The 23699-nt window shown below is 34.7% G+C and overlaps 2 protein-coding genes across 2 annotated transcripts; both read right to left on the bottom strand.

The window, feature by feature from the left end:
* Positions 1-3702: 3702 nt before the first annotated feature.
* Positions 3703-13831, bottom strand: LOC110693683 (NAC domain-containing protein 10-like). Its single transcript, XM_021870844.1, has 3 exons — positions 12984-13831; positions 12641-12836; positions 3703-4772 (listed from the first exon to the last, which is right to left on the bottom strand). The coding sequence occupies exons 1-3, from the start codon at positions 13458-13460 to the stop codon at positions 4210-4212; spliced, it is 1236 nt and encodes a 411-aa protein (XP_021726536.1). The 5' UTR covers positions 13461-13831; the 3' UTR covers positions 3703-4209.
* Positions 13832-22386: 8555 nt separating this feature from the next.
* On the bottom strand, positions 22387-22839 carry LOC110693726 (putative F-box protein At1g50870). Its single transcript, XM_021870900.1, has one exon. The coding sequence runs from the start codon at positions 22837-22839 to the stop codon at positions 22387-22389; it is 453 nt and encodes a 150-aa protein (XP_021726592.1).
* Positions 22840-23699: the final 860 nt, after the last annotated feature.

Below are 23699 nucleotides of genomic sequence, written 5' to 3'. Positions count from 1 at the left end.
GCCACAAGGCCCCTTAATATAGCTTCGCCACTGATTATTATACAATGATGGTGCATTATAACATAAAAAAAAGTCATTATACGTTGTCGTTTTACTTGATTGCATGTAGAACTGAAGGTGTACATGATAGAGTGTATAAATCAATTTTTGGTCTCAACTATAAAATGATAAGCTTATGATTGAGGAACTTGAGACTCGGGATTGGTTTATGTACTTGAAACCAAACATATGTTTAATTTGAGGTTTGAATCTAAAATTCTTAATACTAAACATATGAGCTAAATCTATCTCGCCACTAGAGATTAGGTATGAATGTATGATCATATGAGTTTAAAATTCATAAAATCATAAGCCAAACACAAGATAGGAGTTTAAAGTTTTAATTATTCTAAACACATATTTCATACCTAAATTCCGTTAACCAAACACCCCTTAAGTGAATTACTTTAGTTATTCCTTGGGAGATCACCTGGTTCTTACTTCTAAGATATCATAGAGACATATTCCTCGGGGCAGGTGAAAGTTTTAAGGTACCTTGCTTGGTACAGACAAGAAAAGCAGAAAAAACATGTAGCTACTTTATAAAGAACATAAAGTTATTTTATAAAGAACATATAGCTGTTTTATAAAGAACATTAATTTTTTTTTTCTGTAATATTAATAAAGAACATGAAAATATTGTGTAATGAACATTATTTATATATACCCACCATAATTTTAAAACAAAATTCAAAGAACAATACACAATAAGCAATGAACATTATATCATAAATAAAAGTATATTATATAGGCAGTCAAAGAACATGAACATATGTTCTTTTTACTTTTTTTTGGTGCAAATATGTTCTTTTCAATTTAGATACATGTTCATTATATTTTAATAGTATGTTCTTTTCATTACAACAGTTGGTTCTTTACATTTGTACAATATGTTCTTTCCGCGAAATAGATGTATGATGCAAGCTAGGTACCTACGCCTGTAGGAACCACACACTGCAGGGCAGGGCCCAGGCAAAGCTAAATGTTAAATACTCGAAAGAAAAAAATGGGCCCATAAGAACGATATGTTAGCGACGAAGTGACAAAATATTAAATAAATGCTACGTATGACCGCACGAGCTGAAGAGATTTTTAGAATTAAGGTTGATTTAGAGCCTATTCTTATTGACTGAACTCAGCAGAACTGAACTGAACTTATTAGAGCTGAACTGAACTGAATTAAACTGAAATTAATACTCCATATTTTATAAGAGAGAGAAATTAGGAGCTGAATTGAACTGAAAATAAACGTACGAAAACAGACCCTTAATGGTTGTAGGTCTTCTTTTCATTTTTGTTAGAGTGGTTTGATTCTTACTTTAAATATGGCATGTTCTTATTTTACTGAATTGAGTTGAGATGAACTAAAGTACTAAACTGAACTAAATTTCCTTTATTATGAGAGAAGGAAATTAGGAATCGAACTGAATTGAACTGAGCTGAGCTGAGCTGAATTAAATTGAACTGAAATTAAGCTGAAGAGAACAAACCCTTAGTATGATTTTTAATTTCATTCCCTAGTTGTAAGAGAATTCTCATTACCTAAAAAAAAAAAGTTAGAATACTTTTGTATATTTTATTTTATTCAAAAACATATGAAGGTTAAAAAAAAGATTAAAATTTGTTTGTACATTAGTTCAAATAAAGTCAAACTAAATTGACTTAATAAATAGTAGAGAAGGCCAAACTGTTACAATTAAATTTAAAATGTAGAGTTGTAGAGAGTAGATTCGAACTATCTATATCATGATTAAAAGGTGAAAGATCTACCATTAAACTCCTATTTGACCCTCTAGCTCATATCCAGTGGCGGACCTGGGCTTGTGCCTGGTGGGTCAAGTGACTCACCAGGGCCCAAAAAAAATTTTAAATTATTTAAAAAAAAAAAAAAAAAAAAAAACTTTCTTTAGCTTTCCGAGTTACTGTCTTCCTCTGTTCCTCAAAGTTCAAACCCTAGCCTTCTTCTCTAGTTCTCTTCGCCTCTTCGCTTCATCTCCAGTTCTCCACCCAGGCACCGTTCTCTTCGCCTGCTCCGTCTCCGTGGAGTCGTGGACGGTGGACAATAACAGGAAAAGGGTAGTGAAGGGCTGAGATTTTTATTGCTCGAAAGAAAAAGGAAAGAAAAACAGGAGGCCTGATATTAGAAAAAAGATTAAAACCAAAACCGACTCCAAATACTTGCAGGTTATAAAATTGCAGTTTAGATTACTGAATTGCAAACCTCTTTCCTCTCAAATTTTCCAGAAAACCCTAATCGAAGAGAAGCAATAGAAATTGAGAAAAAACTTTAAAGAAAAATGGATGACTCTATCCTTGTTCGTCTTTTTTGTTCTATTCCTCCTCTAACTGAGTTTCGGGATGCAAATCCATGGGATAACACTAACCTCGATAAGTTTACGGACGATCTTCTAGCGAAGTGGGACGAGTAAGATTATAATTTTCCAGATTTTATCAAACTTAAGCTTTTCTTTGTCTCTGCTATTATTTAGTTTTCACAATTATGATTATTATTATTTTAAATCTATATTGTTTGAATTCTAAGTTTTTGTTTTAGGGGTAATAATGATAATGCTGAAGTGCTGACTTGCTGAGTGCCTGAGTGATTATTTTAAATCAAATGTTGAATGATTGTTTAATTACTTATTTGGAGAATGATTTGTTTTTGAATGTTAGCATGGAAGATATCATAAATCGATATCAAAACATGAAAACTCGTCGAGAACTATTGTAATAAGTTTGCATTACTATTTAATTATCTTTTGTAGTATTATATGAACATTTGGTTGTATTTTGTACTGTTTGAATATTTAGATGTATTTTTTAGTACTATTATTTGGTTGTTTGGTAAAAAAATTTTTTTTACATATTTGATTATCGATTGTGACTCACCAGTCGGAAATTCCTGGGTCCGCCACTGCTCATATCGTACACATCATATCCAATTATTGAGCTCATGTTAGTCGAATTGCATACTTATGACGGTTTACTTTAATAGTTTTATTAATGGTAAACAATACTACGGAGTATCAATTAGTCATATAATTTTGCACGCACTCTACTCTTTGATATTGTGATTAATTGTAGCACGAAGAAAGAGAATTAAGAAGTTGTTCAGAGTTCAAAAAGAGATAAAAATAAAGTAAGATAAATATCATTTGAAAGATCTAAGTGTAGAAAAAGAGAGTATTTTTTCAATAATTTGATATTTTTAAATAATTTATTTTCTTCTTAGTTTTTTTTTTTTGAAAGGCATTCTTCTTAGCTTAAATTAAGCTATAAATTTAAGTTTTGAATTATAATGTATAAATGATAAAAAAGAAATGAAAAATTATCCTAGATTATACAAGTACGTACAATGGAGCTATAACAATGTTTTATACTACATAGTTTTGTTGTCTAACTGTCCAACTTATTATTCCTATCAATGTCCCACTACTAGAAACATCTCTTTTCCGATAGAATTTTCCGACAGACTCCAAATTCTGTCAAAAATTTTGAATTTTTCGACAAATGTCCATTTTCGATGGAACATCCGTTGCAAAGTTTCCGACGAAATTAATTTATATCGGAAATTAGTACTTCCGATGGAATTGCCAACCTTTCCGATGAATTTTTTTTTCCAATTGTAAAATATCTGTTTTCTTGTAGTATCCTTCAATTGTGGTCATAGCAAATCATAACTTGAATTAGTATCATCCAATTATTCCCTCATAATTTCATACGTTATTAAATTTTTGTGGAAAAATTAAAATACAATAGTTACCTAAGAACTTTTCTCGTTATGTGTATGTAATTAATGTAAATTTTGCCCTAGAAAACCGTACAATGAAAAGTATATCTTTGTACAGTATCAACAAATTAGTTCCCATTTTACCCCTCCTAATTTAACCTACAAAATAAAAGTGTACATGTATATTATAATTGCTGAATAGCTGATCTTCACTTCACCTGCATGCATAGCCATTTCCGCAACTCAAAATTTCCTAAGGAAAATTACCAAATTGCCATCCAAACCCTTCAAAATCCAACCATATGAAGTCAATTTCATTACCCTTAACCTTGAAACTATATCATTTGACCTTCCAACAACCACCAAGTAAGTCCTTATCATCACGAGTTCAAATCAATGGTATATTGTATTTTAGTATGTACCATTCAGTCCAGTTTTTCTCATGATTTTCGAGTAGTAGCTATTGTAAACAGAGATGACCCGTCACCTTGTAGTATTAAGTTAGGGATCAACTGAGATGGTCTATCTCTACTTTGTTCCCCAACGTCGTTATGTTGTTGTTGTTGATGATGATGGTCGTAAGGAATGTAACTCGGGTGGTAATAATTGAGAGGGGCCTTGATCAATGCAGGATGTTCAACATCTTGAGGTACTTCTTTGATAGTTGAACCACATTGTCTAGGTTGTGTTTGATAGAACACCTTTGAAAGGACAAATTCGCCATCTCTTTCTTCTTCATTTTGGCCAATGTGATATTGATGCATTACCCAGTTTGTCTTCTCTGGCTTTCTTTGTCTTCCGTAGTTTGTGTACAATACTAGAATCTTCTTGAAGCCTTTAACCGCGCCATTGATGAGTATGGGTCGAGTTTTGCCCGTCTTATGCCATCTTGTCTCTCCGCCGTCTTCATCAGTGTGGACCTTTCTTCGCTTTCTTGTTCCTGTTGTGTATGCCTTTGAAGGGCAGTGAAAGAAGTGTCGCATCACACCATCTTTGCTCACACCTAACTTAGAGTGAACAACAAGACTTCTCAATTCTTGCTAGTTTACTAAAAGAGAGCACATTCATTATATACGAAAATGAAAGGGATATATTAGGATTATCAGTAAGTAAATAAGAAGTAAGCATCATAAGTTAAAGTATACTTGAATGAAATCAATAACTCCTTCTGTTGTTTCATTGTTTTAACTAACCCCTCATGGTATAAGAATATTTAGGAGTCAGTCGCAAACCATTACTGTCATAGAAAACGTGACAATGATAATTACTTCAGGATGATAGACAAAGGAAGTGTATTACATACAAACTACAAAGGCTACATTTATGTTGCTTCCATTAAACATTTTGTCAAAGACTAGTTTGAAAGCTTAATTACACATGACTAATGATAGATTACCAATGCAATTCATGATAAAGATTGGGTAAAGCTAGAACTTGGACGTACATTCTTGTAAAAAATCGCGGTTCTATATGATAAAATTATTAGAAGTTATGAAAGTTGAATATGGAGAGCTTACAATAATCACCATAAACAAAAGTACATAAAGAGGCAATATACATGATTTTACAAGCTGGAGATTAATAAGATTCTTTTCTTAAACATTGCTAATAATCAGTGAACTCTTTCCATTTTATCTCACTTTTTCAATCTTTATTATCTTCTTTCATAAGATGCAAAGCTATGCCTATGATACACTACTTAACATGGAGTTTAGTAATTGATGCACATGTTAAAGTAAGGCCATGACAACATTCAAACCTTTTTTGTCATTAAGCTTAGTTGATCAACAAGCTAGACATTAATACCTTCATCCCACTCGAAAGCTAGCTACTCGTGACATATACGCTATTCAAATTTAGTTTTCACTACGCTAAGCTAGCTCAAAATACGCTATCAATGTGACAACTTATTCTGGATATCACTTTAGCTCCTCATTCACTCGCCTGCTTAATTATCTACTTCTTTCCCGTGTCATCTTTTTAACTTCCAACTCAAATTGAAAGTATATGTATGTGAAGGTGCTAGATAAGCATAATATTAGTGTGTCTTGTGAAGGCAACATGAAGAAGCAAGAATATGAAACATAAAAAGTTAAACTATATCAAGTTATCTCTTTAGATCTAGTATCAAATATATGAATCTTTATTTCTACTTTGGATAAGTAATTGAACCCACCATAGAGCCACATAACCAAAAGTAGTATTGTAGTACTTCGTACAAATCATGTGTTCAAAAAATCACTAATCATCAAAATTAAAAGGTAAAATAGGTGAAAACAACTTAAACAAGTAATATCTTTGAATTGTCCAAAGAGTTTAGCCATATATCTCATTACATATTCAAGCAATCCAAATAATTACACCCCATTTACACTATAATTACACGAAACATTTTTGTTATTAAAAGGGATTAATACTTTCATGTTATAGTTTGATCCAAAAGATCAATCTAAACTCTAATATTTAAGTGTTTAATATTGCAATTAATGCATTAAGGTTGTAATTAAATTTTCTCACTCTGTAGCAACAAATGGACACATTAGAGGAGAGAACATCACATAATTCAGTACACATTAAGATTGTAAGGAATCAACATCATAACTCATCATTCAATAACCTACAGTACTTCGAAATTCTAATAGCCAATACAAAATTTGTCCTGCAAACATTACAAGCAAACTATAAGGCAGATAATTCTCCCTATGCCCTATATAATCGGCCACAAATAAGTTCATTCAAATATCTTAAATTACAAAAACTTAACTTACTAAAAAACTTACTAGATTTAGAAAGTCTTATTATCATTGAACGATCCATAATAAAAAAATGTGATATACGAATTTTTGGGGGAATGAATTGAAGAATTTTAATTTTTTTTCCTAATTATAAATACGATCAACAAAAATGACCCAATTTCCCCTAAATTACGAAGCAGAGATTCAGGATTTTGGTTGGAGATTAAATGCATAAAATTAGTACCATTTGCAACAAAATTCCAAAAATTGACAAAATACCAAAAATCCACAAAAACTAATTTAAAAAAACTACTCTTAAGTCCTAATAGATGCTTGCAAGGGAAGCAACCTAAATGGAAATGTGTCATAAATCGACTGAAAACAACATCAATATATTCTTAGCACGCTAGTATTACTAATTACAAGTAATTAATTTTTATTCAACATTCATTTTTATTCTTAGCACGCCACTACTAATTAATTTAATTCCTTTTAAAATAAAATTAAATACTACTCCGTACTAATCTACACCCAAAATATAATTTGGATCCAAAAGGCATGCATGATGCTAAGATTGCTAACCCTTGAGTCCTCAACTACGCCGCTAGCTAGATTAGTTGGTAAAGTCTCGGATTAATAAATCCCAAACATAACACAAACCCTCCTGGCTCTCTATGTACCATGTTGTGCGACAGCGGAAGCAAAGGTCGAAAACAAACAAGAAAACAATAAAGAAATTCAATGCAAACAATAAGAACAACACCAAGAATTTACGTGGTTCACTATCGATGTGATAGCTACGTCCACGGGCACCGAGATCGAATGATTTCACTATAAACTGCAAAGATTACAAAGATGATTCTTGTATTTCTCAAGAACGGCTCTCACTCTCTCTCTCTTAACCCTTATACTAATATTAGGGAGGTTTTTATATTAATCCCTAAAATAAAAGATACTTGGGCAAAAAGATAACATAAAAGATAACTTTAAATCGTAAAATCCGCGTCTCCGCATTTTTCCTTCTCCGCCCGGTCAGACCGGGCAAGGTCTGCCCGATCGGGCGCGAGAAGAAAACTCCATACGAATGCTTCAACGTATCCAACCCCCACCGCCCGGTCAGACCGGGCAATGTCCGCCCAATCGGGCGGACAAAGCTACGAAGTACGAGTCACCTAATACTTATCAACAATCTCCACCTTGACGAGAACTCGTAGTCAGCAAACGACCCCATCAAGACATAGTGGAAAAACATCTCAAGCCAAACCCGATGCAAGACTCATGCATAAGCCATACATCCCGATAAGTCTTCAACCAAGACCCATCACATACTCGTCTCCAAGTATAACAACTCATAATGCTCCACCTGCATCACAAGCCCCGGGCAAGCTCCACCTTAAGGCCAACACACCTACACCAGGAGCTCCCCAACTTCGCCCCTCAGGGCCTACTACATCACGTAGTAATCAATATTTAGCAAGTCTAAGCAATGTTTAAACTTGCTAAACGGAACAGGCTTAGTGAAGAAATCAGCCGGGTTGTCAGCAGTCCCAATCTTCTTCACCTTAATCCTCTTGTCAGTACGCAAGAAATGATACCTGACATCAATGTGCTTCGTCCGATCATGGTGTACTTGATCTTTAGCTAAGCAAATCGCACTTAGACTATCACAATACACTGTAGCAAAATCCTGTGCAATACCCAGTTCACCTACTAGGCCTTTGAGCCAAATAGACTCCTTAGCTGCAGAAGTTAAAGCCATATACTCAGCTTCAGTAGTTGACAACGTAACTGATGACTGCAATGTAGACTTCCAACTAACCACAGAACCACCCAAAGTGAACACATAACCAGTCACAGACCTCCTGGTATCCACATCAGCTGCATAATCAGAATCACTGTACCCAGTGACCAAGCATTCCCTACCATTCCCGTACACAAGACCATTGTCCCTCTCAGGTAGCGAAAAATCCTTTTCACCCCTTGCCAGTGTTCCCTCCCAGGTCGAGCCATAAACCTGCTTACAACACTAACAGCATGCGCAATATCCGGCCTAGTACAGACCATAGCATACATCAAACAACCAACCGCGTTTGCATATGGAACTCTAGACATATAAGACAACTCCTCCTCTGATTGAGGTGACATAGACAAAGACAACTTACAACTAACAGTAGTTGGCGTACTTATAGGCTTCGATTTTTCCATCCCAAAACGAGACAAAATCTTTTCAATGTAGCTTTTCTGAGTCAAGAAAAGCTTACCTCTAGCCCGATCCCTGTAGATCTCCATACCCAAAATCTTCCTAGCTGCACCCAAGTCTTTCATGTCAAACTCCGAGTTAAGCATCTCCTTTAATCTAGCAATATCAGATTTATTCTTTGTGGCAACCAACATGTCATCAAAATATAACAAAAGATAAATCATGGAACCATTATCCAGCTTACTATGATACACACAGCAATCATATGAATTCCTGTCAAAACCTTGTGAAACCATAAAAGAATCAAACCTTTTGTACCACTGTCGGGGGGATTGCTTAAGTCCATACAATGACTTTAGCAATCTGCAGGCATAGTGTTCCTTTCCAGGAACTTCGAATCCTTCGGGCTGCTTCATCAGAATCTCCTCCTCCAAATCGCCATGAAGGAAAGCCGTTTTAACATCCAACTGCTCCAGCTCAAGATCAAAATGTGCTACAATTGACAATAACACACGGATAGAAGTATGTCGAACCACAGGTGAGAATATCTCAACAAAATCAACCCCTTCTACCTGACTGAACCCCTTAGCAACTAGCCTAGCCTTAAAACGTATTTGCTCAGTTTCCGACAACCCTTCTTTCTTCTTGTAAATCCATTTACAACCCACAAGCTTCCTCCCTTCCGGTACCTTTACCAGTTCCCACACTCTGTTCTTGTAAAGAGACTGCATCTCTTCACCCATTGCGGCAAGCCATTGCGCAGACTCACTACAACTAATTGCTTGTTTATATGTGGCAGGTTCAAATGACTCTACATCATCAGCTACACTCAATGCATAACCTGTCATCGCATCAACACAGCAATTTCTTCCCTCCATCTCTTCAATCAATCTAACAGGCTTCTTGATAACTCGTTTAGGCATCTCAAGAATGGTGTCAGGTTGACTAGATGACCCCTGATTAGATTGCTCCACCTCATCCCCAGAGTTAGAATGAGTAGGAGTAATCTCAGGTTCAGGAGTACCCGGCACTGGAACATCAGCATCATCATCAATATATTGTACCCGAGGTAAATCAGCAATGGTAGACTGATGTACCTCAAGTACCCCATCTGTCTGTAATAAATTGTCTCCTTCCCTTCTCAAATCTGAAATCTCTGCATTTTTAATTGAATACATGGTGTTTTCATCGAAAGTAACATCCCTACTAAGAATGACCCGACCCTCCGAAGGTGAAAAAATTCTAAACCCCTTCACACCATCCCCGTACCCAACAAAACACCCCTTCTTGGCTCGTGGATCCAGCTTACCCTCAATAACATGATAATAAGCAACACAACCAAAAATCTTCAAATTCGAAAAATTAGGCAACTTACCACTCCAGATCTCAAACGGAATTTTGGAATCAATTCCAGAATGAGGACCCCTATTAATGACATAACAAGCTGTTAACACAGCTTCACTCCAGTACCTCCTCCCAAGCCCTGCATTAGAGAGCATGCATCGAACTCTCTCTAGCAGTGTCTGATTAACCCGTTCTGCTACACCGTTCTGCTGTGGTGTCTTCCTGACAGTATGATGCCGACCTATACCCTCATCTGCACAGAACTGATTAAACTCGTCTTTGCAAAACTCTAGCCCATTGTCCGTTCGTAGCTTCTTGATCTTCCTTCCTTGTCGATTTTCCACCAAAGCTTTCCATTGCTTGAAAACTTTGAAGGCCTCATCCTTTGACTTAAGCAACCTAAGCCATGTGTATCGGGACTTGTCATCAACAAATGACACAAAATAGTGGTAACCTCCCATACCTTCAACTCTAGATGGACCCCAGCAATCTGAATGGATGTAATCGAGCACTGCATCAGTAATGTGAGCACCCTTGCTGAACTTTGACCTGTGTTTCTTACCAAACACACAATGCTCACAAAATTCAAGGTTGGCAACCTTGACCCCGGATAGAAGACCCCTCTTGGACAATAGCTGCATCCCCTTCTCCCCCATATGACCAAGCCTCATGTGCCAAATCTTAGTCATCTCCTGGTGAGATACAGATGCGCAAACCGCAGAACTAGGCAGTGTAACACCCTCAAAAACATAGAGGGTGTTCCTTTTGATACCCTTAAGTACCAACTCAGAACCTCTGAAAATACACAACTCCCCATCTGAAAACACACCATTGTACCCCAAGTCATCCAGGGTACCCAATGAAATCAGATTCTTTCCTAAAGCAGGAACATGCCGTACATTAGTCAAAGTTAACCTCCGCCCATCAACAGTCCTCAACCTCATGGAACCAATACCTGTGACCTTACATGGAGCATTGTTACCGACTATAACCATACCCCCATTGCGAGGTTCATATGTATCAAACCAATCTCGACGTGGACACATATGGAACGAACACCCCGAATCTAGAACCCAGTTATCAGATAAATCATCAGACCTAGCAGAACTGACTAATGCTAAATCTTCCTCTGAATTATAGCTCTCATTCGGTTTCTCTTCAACTACAGCAGCCTGGGACTTGTTTTTCCTCACCGGACAATTATTCCTAAAGTGACCCGGTTCTTTACAGTAATAACATGTTTTAGTAGTAGTTTTACTAGATCCATCCTTGCCGTTTCCAGCACCCGACCCAGCATTGTTCCCCTTGTTAAACCCCTTATTCTTTTTAGACTTTCCGGACTTAACAAACAACCCACTACCATTATCCCCATTATCACTCGTAGCTTTCATTCTGAGTTCCCTAGTATGAAGTGCTGCCTTCACTTCTTCTAAGGTTATAGAATCCTTACCAACAACAAAAGACTCTACAAAATTCTCAAAGCTAGACGGTAGAGATACAAGTAAAATCAACGCAGCATCCTCATCATCAATTTTAACATCTAAATTACGTAAATCAAGCAAAATAGAGTTAAGTTTTTCTAGATGTTCCCGTAAGGAAGTACCTGACTGCATCCGGAGGCTAAACAACCGCTGTTTCAGTAATAATTTGTTGGTCAACGACTTAGTCATATACAATGACTCCAGCTTCAGCCACAATCCAGCCGCCGTTTCCTGATCAGCCACCTCCGTGATGATTTGATCATCAAGACTAAGTAATATGGTAGAGTGTGCCTTCTCTTCCATAACTTCTAACTGCGGGTCAGTCGGTCCATCTTCTGACTCCGAAGTAGTACTCTTTGGAGCCAACGGACGCCATATCTGCTGTTGTTTTAACAGAGCCTTCATCTTAATTTGCCATAGCCCGAAACTATTTTTCCCGGTAAACTTCTCAATTCTTATTGTTGAATCTCCTGCCATTGTTATCTTCAAGAAACTCTCCAAGGATTGAACCTGAGCTCTTGATACCAATTGTTGTGCGACAGCGGAAGCAAAGGTCGAAAACAAACAAGAAAACAATAAAGAAATTCAATGCAAACAATAAGAACAACACCAAGAATTTACGTGGTTCACTATCGATGTGATAGCTACGTCCACGGGCACCGAGATCGAATGATTTCACTATAAACTGCAAAGATTACAAAGATGATTCTTGTATTTCTCAAGAACGGCTCTCACTCTCTCTCTCTTAACCCTTATACTAATATTAGGGAGGTTTTTATATTAATCCCTAAAATAAAAGATACTTGGGCAAAAAGATAACATAAAAGATAACTTTAAATCGTAAAATCCGCGTCTCCGCATTTTTCCTTCTCCGCCCGGTCAGACCGGGCAAGGTCTGCCCGATCGGGCGCGAGAAGAAAACTCCATACGAATGCTTCAACGTATCCAACCCCCACCGCCCGGTCAGACCGGGCAATGTCCGCCCGATCGGGCGGACAAAGCTACGAAGTACGAGTCACCTAATACTTATCAACATACCACATCACAAATCACACAAATCAAATGAAATACTTGTAAAAACAAAACTTATTAATTGAAAATAGTTACAAACCTGGTAATTTCTCAGGATGAGAGTAACAAATTCCGTTTTCGCCGTCGATAGTAGGTATGAATTCATCAAGGAGAGGATGTAACCTACCCAAATCAGACTTCACTTTAGCTTCTAAATGTTCTAAAATTTCTGTATCAGTTGGATCAAACTTCACCCCTGCAGGTAACCCTGGTAAATCATTTATTCCCCCAGCTCCCTGCATACACAAAATTAAACCGAACTTTAAAAATAAAATCCGAGACTTGAGATTAAATCACGTCTCCATCATTACCTCTGCATCTCTCTCTACGCCAAAAAAGTAATAATATTTTTTAATAAAAATATGTAAAATAGAAAAAATTACCTTATCTTGAAGGGGTAAGTGATGACCACAAGAAGGGCAAGAGATAGTATGAAGAGGGTTAATTTTGGAATTTAAAATTCCACCATGTTTATTAATATCATCATTAGAAGATGATTTTTCAGTAATTATATTGAAGTTATTGATGTTAATATCATCATTATTAGTGTTAATATTGATATTACTACTAGTAGAAGGGTTATTAATGTTGCACCATGTCATTTCATACCTTTCAATCACCCAAAAAAATACAGCAAAAGAAAATCTACCCAGAAAAATGAAGTTTATTAAACCCCAAAAAATGAGAAAAAAAAAAGAAGAAATAATAATAATAATAATAATTTTGTGGGGTTTGAAGTAATTGGGAAATGGGTATAAATGGAGGGATTTGCAGGTAAAATTGTAGAGAGAGAAAGGAGGAGATTGAGGAGAGAGAAAGAGAGATGGGAAAAGCGTAAAAAGAGAGTATTTTCTACACATAAGAGAGAGGTTGCTTGGACGTCAAGTCGTTGAAAGTGAGAGAGAGTGATAGGGTATAATCGTTACACACCGTCATATTGTGCACCTTTCCTTTGATTTTTTTGTTTTTTTTTTTAATTTTTTATTAAAGAAAATGATTTAGTTTGTATAAGGTTACATACTTACGTCTAAGCATTTGATACATTTCTTAGAAATAAGTAATGAAAGTACTCGTTAAGGACATTAATAATAGTGTTGATAAGATTTGATTTAAGGTCTTGAATATGTCAGATGACGTCCTTAGACTCTTTCAATAGTGTTACGGCTAGAGAGAATTGTCGATTTGGATGTTATGATGAGCTCAAGGGATGTGGTATTAAAATTTTTATCTTAGGTCTACTCAAGTGTGCTCAAATCAAGATACTTTGTATGAGTAGTAGATCAAAGTATGATTGAAATGAAAAGTTTGTGAGAATTTTAATGCTTCAAATGTACAGTAAGATTAATGAGTTATAAATTACGAAAGGTAATATTATACTTTAAGATTGACTTGGCTTAAATTTGAATTGATGCAAAGTTAAGTCGAGCAACCCTAGCTCAAGCCGGACTAGTTAACTAGTTTACTCCCTATAGAGTATAGTGTAGTCAATTGAGTCGAATAAGGTTAAAGAAAAGTTGCTTCCCATATCCATATTTTCAAAAACTCCAATCCTTTTCTTTAATTCGTAAGATTCATCTCATGAATTGGCGATGATGTTGGTGTTGAGGTGAAAATTATATAGTGTTGTACTTTACAGTACACTAGATCATCATCAGCCTTATATGATTCCCTTCTTTCTTGCTGCAGCAACAATTAAAAAGTGGAATAACTAGAAACATTATATTATTTCATAAACTATAAGCTATTACACACACAAAAAATATACTACATCCGTTAAATATTAGTTGTAATTTTGGAATATTTATACATGCATTCATACATAGACTGATTTTAGTGATTAGGTCGACTTATGGGTCGATCCATCATTATCATTAGTTTAATTTTTTGTTTTGACTTGACCAAGACCTTTTGATACAAGAGTGTATTATGAGTTGGATTGGAATTTACAAATTCTTGGCTTGTTTTGAACCACATTAAACAATGGTCACTCATTAGGTTATTATAATATTTGAATTACAACACACATCTTAAAATATATAATAACCATTTTTTGAATTTACCTTATTTTTCCTTTTAGTTGAGCAAATTTATTGTATGTCTAAGATGCATTGGTGTTATTTTTTTATTTCGTATATTATACACCTAGAAATACCGTATAGCTAATTGACTACTCATTTATTTAGGAGAGTTCATTATATATAGCATATCTACTTGAATGCATAGTAGTTGAAAAAATCGCGACTGTCTTATTAATTTAATTAATGTATGGGTAGTAAGATAAAGACCTATATAAAGATAATCAAAAAAAAAAAAAAAAAGGGTTTGTGTTAGCGTTATGATAGAGTAGAGAATGAGCAAGATGATTCTCAAGTTAGGACATTTTACCATACCAAGTCCTTTAGGCTGGGATATCGAAGGAAGGGGCAGCCTCCTTATTAGATGCAGTGTCAATATAATGTTAAGAGTGATCTTAAAGCTTTTGTTAAGTTACGTACTTGTAGTAATACCATATATATTGTAGTAGGCAGTATATGTACATCTATCTACACCCTACCAAATTATATTATATTTATTATACAAATCCAACCTACCATTTTTTAAAATAAGAATTAAAGGTATGATTCTACCATCAACAAGTATTTTTAATTCAATTTATTGTTTATTAATATATTTTTTTTTAAAAAATATAAGCTCTTTAAAATTAGAAATTATTCTTTTTCTTCAAGTATACTTGTCAAGCCAAATTGCCAAGCAAGGAATCCTCTCTTCTAAGTACCCTCTTCATTCCCCTCGATCTTCATCTCATGTGTCATGTTCTTTTTCATAATGTAAATTAATTGTGGTTTTGTTTATTGAGACAAACTTTAGATTCTCTACATTTCCAACTAAGCATTTCAGAAATTAATTTATACATGAAATATATATGTATTGCGTTCTTTTTAATAAAAAAAAATTGTAAGTGAGATAAGCTACTTAAAGTCGGCTTGATTGATTAGAACCTAGTTAAAAGGCGATTCAAGTTTTGTTTAATTTGAATTGGTCCACTTGAACGAACTCGAATTGAATCCTTAAGTTTAGAGTCTGTTCTGATGAACTGAAATGAGCTAAACTGAATTTATTGGAGCAGAACTGAACTGAACTGAACTTATTGGAGCTGAACTGAACTGAAAATAAGCTGAAGAGAGTAAGCCCTTAGCTACTGAGTACCTATTATCCATGTCTAGAGTTTATTTTAGTTCAATCAATATACATAGTTAAACAAGTTACGTAAGTATATACGTAGTATTTCATTATCTCTTTTTTTTGACGGGATAGTATTTCATTATCTTTTCTATATGTATTGATGGTCAAAATTCTGTATTCACAAATGTGCCGATTAATTTAAAACATTTTTACAACAGAAAAAGTAATTCAATCAAATCATAAAATCAAACCAGAAGACCTCATCAAATGCAATCAAATCATACTAGATCGGACCACACTTAAATGATTCATCAATTAAAAACACCACACTTCACGTGTTGATGAAAAAAATATACATAGTGATGTTGCAAAGGATCACATATTGGCACCTCCTATATATATTCTCCAAAATTCCTAGTATGAGTAATATTAAAACATTAAATTAGAGGCTTTTAGCCGACAGTTAGTGGATATGATCGGGGCCTATGTCCTTAGCTTCTTAAACAAGCCTCACAACCAAATAAGAAGCTTATACGATAAGCTTGTAATCAGTTTTACTTTGACGTGCAAGCCTGAGTTTTATATACTAGTATATATTAGGGTTTTTCTTAGATGATTTCATCATTATTTTATTTGTCAAAGATACTTTACTGTATCTCCCTTATTAGCTGGAATACTGTCCATCACTTTCACAGCCTGTGTTCATTTATTCATTTTGTTCCCACAAGTTTTTCAACGTCTGCTCAGTTTTTGTACTACTAACTATTAGGTTGTCTTAAACAAGAGCTTAGTTTAGCCCCAGATTATAATGTTTGTGTTACAAAATTATTTAAAAGGGTTTTAGCTTTTGGGTCACTTTTATCGCCAAGATTTGGGAGTTTGATACTACCTTCGTTTTTTTAGTTGACGCGTTTTGATTTTAGCATTATTGACACACTCTATTTTGACCGTGTTTTGTGCTTTATACGTAATTAAAAATACAGTCATGTAGGATCTTGTTAGATTAGTCACGATATATATTTTCAAAACATCAAATTTTCATAATTTTTGCTTATCGGTAATTAAAGATATGAATGGTTGAAATTGTAATTCGGCAAATGTGACTAAAGAAACGTGCCAATTAAAAAGAAATGAAGGAAGTAATATTTAACATATCTCTCTATTTGGCCCCATTAAAGATTTATTTCGGCTCTCTTTTACGAACGACGTAAAGTTTATGAAATAAGATACAAAGACAAGTCACAAAACTAGAGCTAAAATTATTTTTTGGTGTTTCACCCAATTTACACTTTGAGGTAATTTGAATTTGGGGATCTGATCAGTTTTAGGTAGTTAGATTCCTACCCCCTTCCAATTATTGTTGCGGGCTTGCGGGAGATCAAATACGCGATATTCCCTATCAAGTGCAACCCTAATCACCACTACACCAATAACCAATTGGTAACTTGACCTAAAATTTAAGTGTTCTTGTGTACTCCAATAAATTATTCTAAAGACATTTTGTTCATTTTTATTTTTTTATTTTATTTTTTGAGTTTCTTTTAAATCATCTAACTTTTTTTAAACATCTAAGAAGAGATGACTGTCAGTCTGTCACTTCAGTTATATATAATTTATTAATGATGGTTTCAAAATACAAGTGTCTCTAAAGTTTGAAAATTGTATTCACCCAACACTCTTAAACTAACAATTATCACTCATATTTTCAGAGACATTGTATAAAATTAACTAAGGGCCTGTTCTCTTACGTTGAAATTCAGTTCAGTTCAGTTTAGTTCAGTTCAGCTTCTAATTTCCTTCTCTTATAAAATATTCATTTCAGTTCAGTTCATTTCAGCTCAGTTGAGTTCAGTCAATGAGAACAGGCCCTGATAGTTGTAAACTAAAGAACGTATTTTTGAAGTTGATTATGAATCTTAATTGATACATTTCAAAACTTTTTCATGTACAACTTCTTAGATTCATAACAATATACTTTATCATCCTATGTAAAATCAATACGGAGTAATAAACAAATGTAAATTTGATACTTATTCTGTCCCTAAATTAAAAGCCTATTTATATGAATAATAATTATTAGATTTAGGCTTCTAATAAAGGGATAGAAGAAGTAATGTTTAAAAAAATCCGTCAAATAAAAAATGTTTTTTAAAAAAATAATAAAAGAAAATAGAGGAAAAATTTGTAATCATTTTATGAATCCAATTAATCAAGCTAGGGAGCCAAGCCCAATAGATTTATCCCTAAAAGTTTGACGTTGGGCCAAATGAAATAAAGTTACAAGTGTAATTAATGGGCCAACTTATGGAAAGTCGCATATGTTCTAGTGTTCCACTGCAATATTGATGGAGCTATTATACTTGCTATTGGCATGATTTATCCTAACTCTTTTTGTTAGTTGAAACGAACACTACAAGAGGGGGGTGAATTGTAGTTGAGTTTCTAGTGACTACTTTTGCAAATTATAAACAGAACATAAAAGGAACTTAGCAAAGCACACAAGATTTTACGAGGAAACCTTCCAGGGCCTAACTGGAAGTAAAACCTCGACCCTTCTAAGGGATTTCAACACAAAAACCAATCCACTATAATAGGGCAAACACCAAGTTACAAACCTATTATAAGACAGACCTTTGCTCACAAGTTCCAATTAGAACTTGTTACACAGTAGGACTCTATCCTACCCAATTCAAGTCCCCTGACTTAAATTCACTCGTACCCTCACATTACAATCATAGCCTTTGTACACAAAGCTGTCTCACCTGTATGCAATATAGATTTCATACACTCACACCCAATAACCCAACCAATTACAGAAAATATAACACCTAGAATATGTTAGGCAAGCAGTGCACGAAATCCGAAACTAATATGACAAGATAAAGCTTGGCAAACTTACACGAATTAAGCTCTAGATTTCTTCACGCATAAACTCACAAAAACCTAATGAGATCATTTCTCTAATATTTATACAAGTATAACTCGTATAGAAAGTAGGGTTTTCAAAAAGATAAAAATTAACTTTCCTTATCTCAAGAACACCGTTTATGTAAAACATATTTTGTGAAAATCTTTTTCCGGAAAATAAAGAAAGATATAATTAAAAGAATAATATCTTTTTTAAAAAACTGATTTTAAAGAAACAAATTTAAATAAAATCTTTTCCTAAAATCTATCTTTTTATCTTTTCCAATTTTATCATATTTGTCAATTTATCTTATCACGCTTCTAATAGATTTCATGCACATCTACTTAACATATTTAACAATAAATCTAGAAGATAAAATCTTAACTAAATTACTATTGTTGTGCCGCGTTTCTGTAAACTTGAATTACTTGGGCTTCACGCAGACCAGGAACAAGTTCCTGCTGTCACTCGATCTCCAGTCCTCAACTGGAACTTCGTAGTCTAAGTTCCTTATGGAACTTACTATCTTCAACTTACATCTTCCAAGTTCCTGTTAGGGAACATTCCTGTTAAGGAGTTTAGTTCTTGATAGAGAACTCTTCTTCTATATTGTTTAACTTTTCATTAAAGGTCTCTTCATGTCTTCATAGTTCAAGATACTCTTCCACCTTTAAGGTCAACTTCACCTGTACTAGTCAAACACTTATAAACCTTTATTAGTTGAGTTTGCTTTAGTTTAAGTTCATCAAAACCTTTAAGCTTCAACACTTTCCCAACCATTTCAAAATATAAATATTTCAATAATCTTGCAGGTTTGTAGCTAGGAACAAAATAGTTATGGGTTAAAGACCAGAAATTTAGTTTACAAATTGTAATTGAAATATGAAAATGGAAGTTATAAGTGTTGGTAAATCTACTATCAACTAACAAGTAACAACACTGGGCATCACCTGAGCCAACTAGTTTTGACTACCAATAACGGGTATTCGCCTTTTAGGTTCTCCTAGTTCTCTATCCATTCAAGAACCTAGATCTCAACTAACAAAAATACTAGTAGTTGGATACCATAACATGTCGATCACTATTGGTCAATGGGAAACGAGAGATTGGGTTAGATCATTGAACTATTGAAGTTAAAACGAACTTAAAACTTAAAACTTCATTGCTAGAGATGCCCTTTGATTTCATTTCAAGTTACACCCTCATAGAAGCACTTCTATGGTAGTTGCTTCTGTTTAACATGACTGCAATTGACAAATATGAAGCATTCTACAATCTCAATAGGTTTATGAAAATCATTCGCGACTTTCTTATAGTCATCACAGTTACAGGGTTAGTAACCTGTTTGTATTGTCTCGCAGTAGCAAATTTCAGAAGACATGTAGAAAGAGTGACACTGTTGTTTAGAAATCAACAATGCTAAATATGTAACACTAAAAAGTAAAAATAGAATCAGGATTAGTTAATAGATGTTTTAAGAAGTTGAATCATTTACAAAAAAACTAGCAGTATAACAGCTTAGTAAAAATCGTATTAGAGACTAGAGAGGGGAGGGATTAACTACTGCACTATAATAAGTTCCCTTGATATCAATGTTTACCAATTTAGCTAGCTCGATTCCTCATGAAATGCTTAGTAGCTCCCTGCAATCAGATATTATACTCTGTTAGTCTATTCTGAAATACTGATGCATTTTGTAAAATTTTTTTTATAGGATTCTAATTAAAAGAATATGCTACAAATCATAATTTAGATGTAAATGAAAGTCGGAATTCTGCCGACATGCATAAATCTTACCTGTGACCTTCCAATATCGGGGACGGCCTAAAAATCTGTTTCGTCGATCATGGGAAGGATGTCAAAGTCTGACCTTCAATTCCTTTGTGCAACACCAAGCTCTCTACATAAGTCATACTATCACGAACTAAGCAGCTCAAAGTTTTTATTTGTTTAGTAGAAAAGTTGTAAGAAATCACTCTTTCATAGAGGTGTATGATAAGTGTATCAATGTCCTGATTATAGAAGACCCTTGAATAATAATTTGTCCAAGGCTTGATTGTAGAAAACTCCCTATGTTTTGAATCTCTTGAAAGCCATGGCCTCCACGACGCCTCCTTTCCATTATCCTTATCCATAACCCATATGCAAAAGCGTTTAGGAGACAAACTAAAAACAGCTAATGACTCACCAAGAACGAAAATAAACCAACAACAGTTTGATTGCGTCGTGACATCCGACAACTCCACAAAGCTGAAGTCCTGGGAATCAAAATCAAAAGAGACAAGACGAGTTTCTTGAATCCAGTACCAAGCCCCTCGAAAGTACAAACGACCAGATAGAGATGGCATCGAGGGACATTACTCTTCCTTTTTATTTCAGGACTCCAACTATGATTTTGAAATGAATAAACTGCAATCAACACATCCCACCTACCACTACCACACCTATCACCAAGTTTAATGACAACCACCTTATAATTGTTGTCACCGGAAGAACACCCCAGCACGTATCTCATTTGATAGTGATAGAGAATATTTTATAGAATATTCTCATCCTAGGTTTAGGATATATTTTGTATAAGATTATCTTTGATATCTGTATAAATCTTATAGTTACCTAATATGATTAGGTTTCTCATTGTAACCCTATAAATATTGATTAATGGAAATCACTCTAATTAAGGAGTTTACATTATCTGACATGGTATCACAGCTTAGGTGAGATCTTGGGATCATATACAAAAATTCTCACCCTGCCGGTGGGTTAGAAAATTAAACCCACCGGCGGGATATACAAAGTTTTTTATGCTTCTGCAAACACACATATTGATTTTTTTTTCTTTTCTCAAAGTTTTTTTTTTGAATCTTTATGTAACCTTGCGCCTCCCACCAACAGTAGCAACCGCGAAAGCCTCCTCCATCATTGGTGGCAAGCGCATACACTACCGCCTCCCACTACTGGCAGTAACCACATCTGCCAACCTACTCCATGTTCCGCACTCTATTTCCACCTCCCCATGACCAACAATGATTCTTACATTGCCTCATTGGTTTTTCTACACATAATCACATAGATTTTGTTTTGGTGGTGGTATATCACAATAAGGTCAACTTTTGCACATCTCTTTTGCTATCAAGTTAGCTCCTCTTATTGTTGCAGCACTTGGAATCTCTGTGGAGTATTAATTCTTGCTACCTGGTTTCTCTTTTATTGAGAATTGATTAATTTCAAGGGGTGGAATTTAATCTTTTCTTGCGCAATTTTATTTGTTTTTTTTCAACTGTGATTTCACGTAGTAGTGTAGTGTCTTCTCCCCGATGATGGTTTGATCCCTTAACTTATTCTTCTCTGGATCTGCAACTTGGCCCAAGTATATGCGTGACTCTTCTCCTTCGGCCTAAAAGTGTATATCTCTACTATACGTAGGTCATGGTTGTTGCTTCTCATCGTCATCACTAGCACATGTCTACTACTTCTCTTTGATCATGGGTTACCATACTATCCTTACCGTTCGATGCGTGATTCAAATCCAGTCTGAGCATCCGATTTTCCCCCGCTCTGACTGCGGGGGTGTGATAGAGAATATCCATAGAATATTCTCATCCTAGGTTTAGGATATATTTTGTATAAGATTATCTTTGATATCTGTACATATCTTATACTTACCTAATATGATTAGGTTTCTCATTGTAACCCTATAAATATTGATCAATGGAAATCACTCTAATCAAGTACTCAGAACTCAAAGGACACGATGGAAGTATCAAGGACTTTTGAATTGAAGGGTTCCACAATCTCAACATAACTGTGTTGTCAGATAGTTTCTTAGACATCAACATCAACATCAACCCATTACAGGTTCCAAGAAGTGTATATGACTCGCAAATCATGCAAAGATCATCAGTTATCTTAGATGTATCAGTGCTTCGAACAGTAAATATAAATTGATCGCGGTTTTTAACGCTTCTCATAACTAATACATCAGTGTTTTTACGATTGTTTGTGTTGAGGCGAAAATCCTTGGAATCGATTAGAGTACACCAGAGTTTACAAACACACCTGTATCGTAGTAGGGTTTTCACCGGTAGCCTTGCCAGTATGTCCCTCAGTAAATCTACTGGTATGTGAGTTTCTTTGTCGTCCAACATTCTCGTCTTTTTGCTGAAACGGAGAGTAAACAACTTAGCCTTCTAAATTGTAATTATATTTATAATACACATTACATAACTAACTAGGAAGACTCCTAAACCTACCAAAATTTTCACACATCTAACAGGCCTATTTATAATTTACATAAACTGCTAGGCAAGGGTTAGGATACTAATTTTATCTTTTTTTTTTCTCAATGCTAATCAAATCTAAGCGGGAGATTTCCGTAAAAATTGTTAAAATATAATTTATCCCTATTTGTGTCGGTTTAAAAACTTATTCTCATTATATTGTCCACGTAGGATGGGGAAGGTTCGTTATTTTTTTAAAAAAAAAATTTGTTCAACTAAGAACCGCTAACGGTGATAGCGGTTCTATACATTAAAACCGCAAACACTGTTAGCGGTTCTTTTAGTTATCTCTATAAGCTCGCATAAGAGACAGATGGCCAAGATTAAGATAAAAAATGACAATCCTAAATCAGTCATACTTTTACTTCCTCCGCAGCATCAACGTGGGTGAAATTACTCTCATTGCCTTTCAAATTGCTAAAAACCTTGAATCGTTATGGGTATTTTCGTGATTATTATTCTATTTCAGAAATCTTGGAGAAGATTGGTGATTGTTCTTCATAACAGAGGTGAGTTCCAAGGTTGAGTCGACACTAATTGTTGATAAAGTAGATTGAGTAGATAATAAAATAGTTGTAAAAACTCAATTCGACAAATTGATAAATAGATTGAGTTTTTGAAACCAGTAGATTGGTGTTGGATTTTGAAGTGAATAAAATCGAAAGAAGAAGAAAGTTTTCAGTAAAGAACCGCTAACAGTATTTGCGGTTTTAATGTATAGAACAACT

The sequence above is a fragment of the Chenopodium quinoa genome, unplaced genomic scaffold, assembly GCF_001683475.1.
Source record: "Chenopodium quinoa cultivar QQ74 unplaced genomic scaffold, ASM168347v1, whole genome shotgun sequence".
NCBI lineage: Eukaryota > Viridiplantae > Streptophyta > Magnoliopsida > Caryophyllales > Amaranthaceae > Chenopodium > Chenopodium quinoa.
Note: the sequence above shows the minus strand (reverse complement) of the source record. Positions and strands in the feature narration are given on the sequence as shown.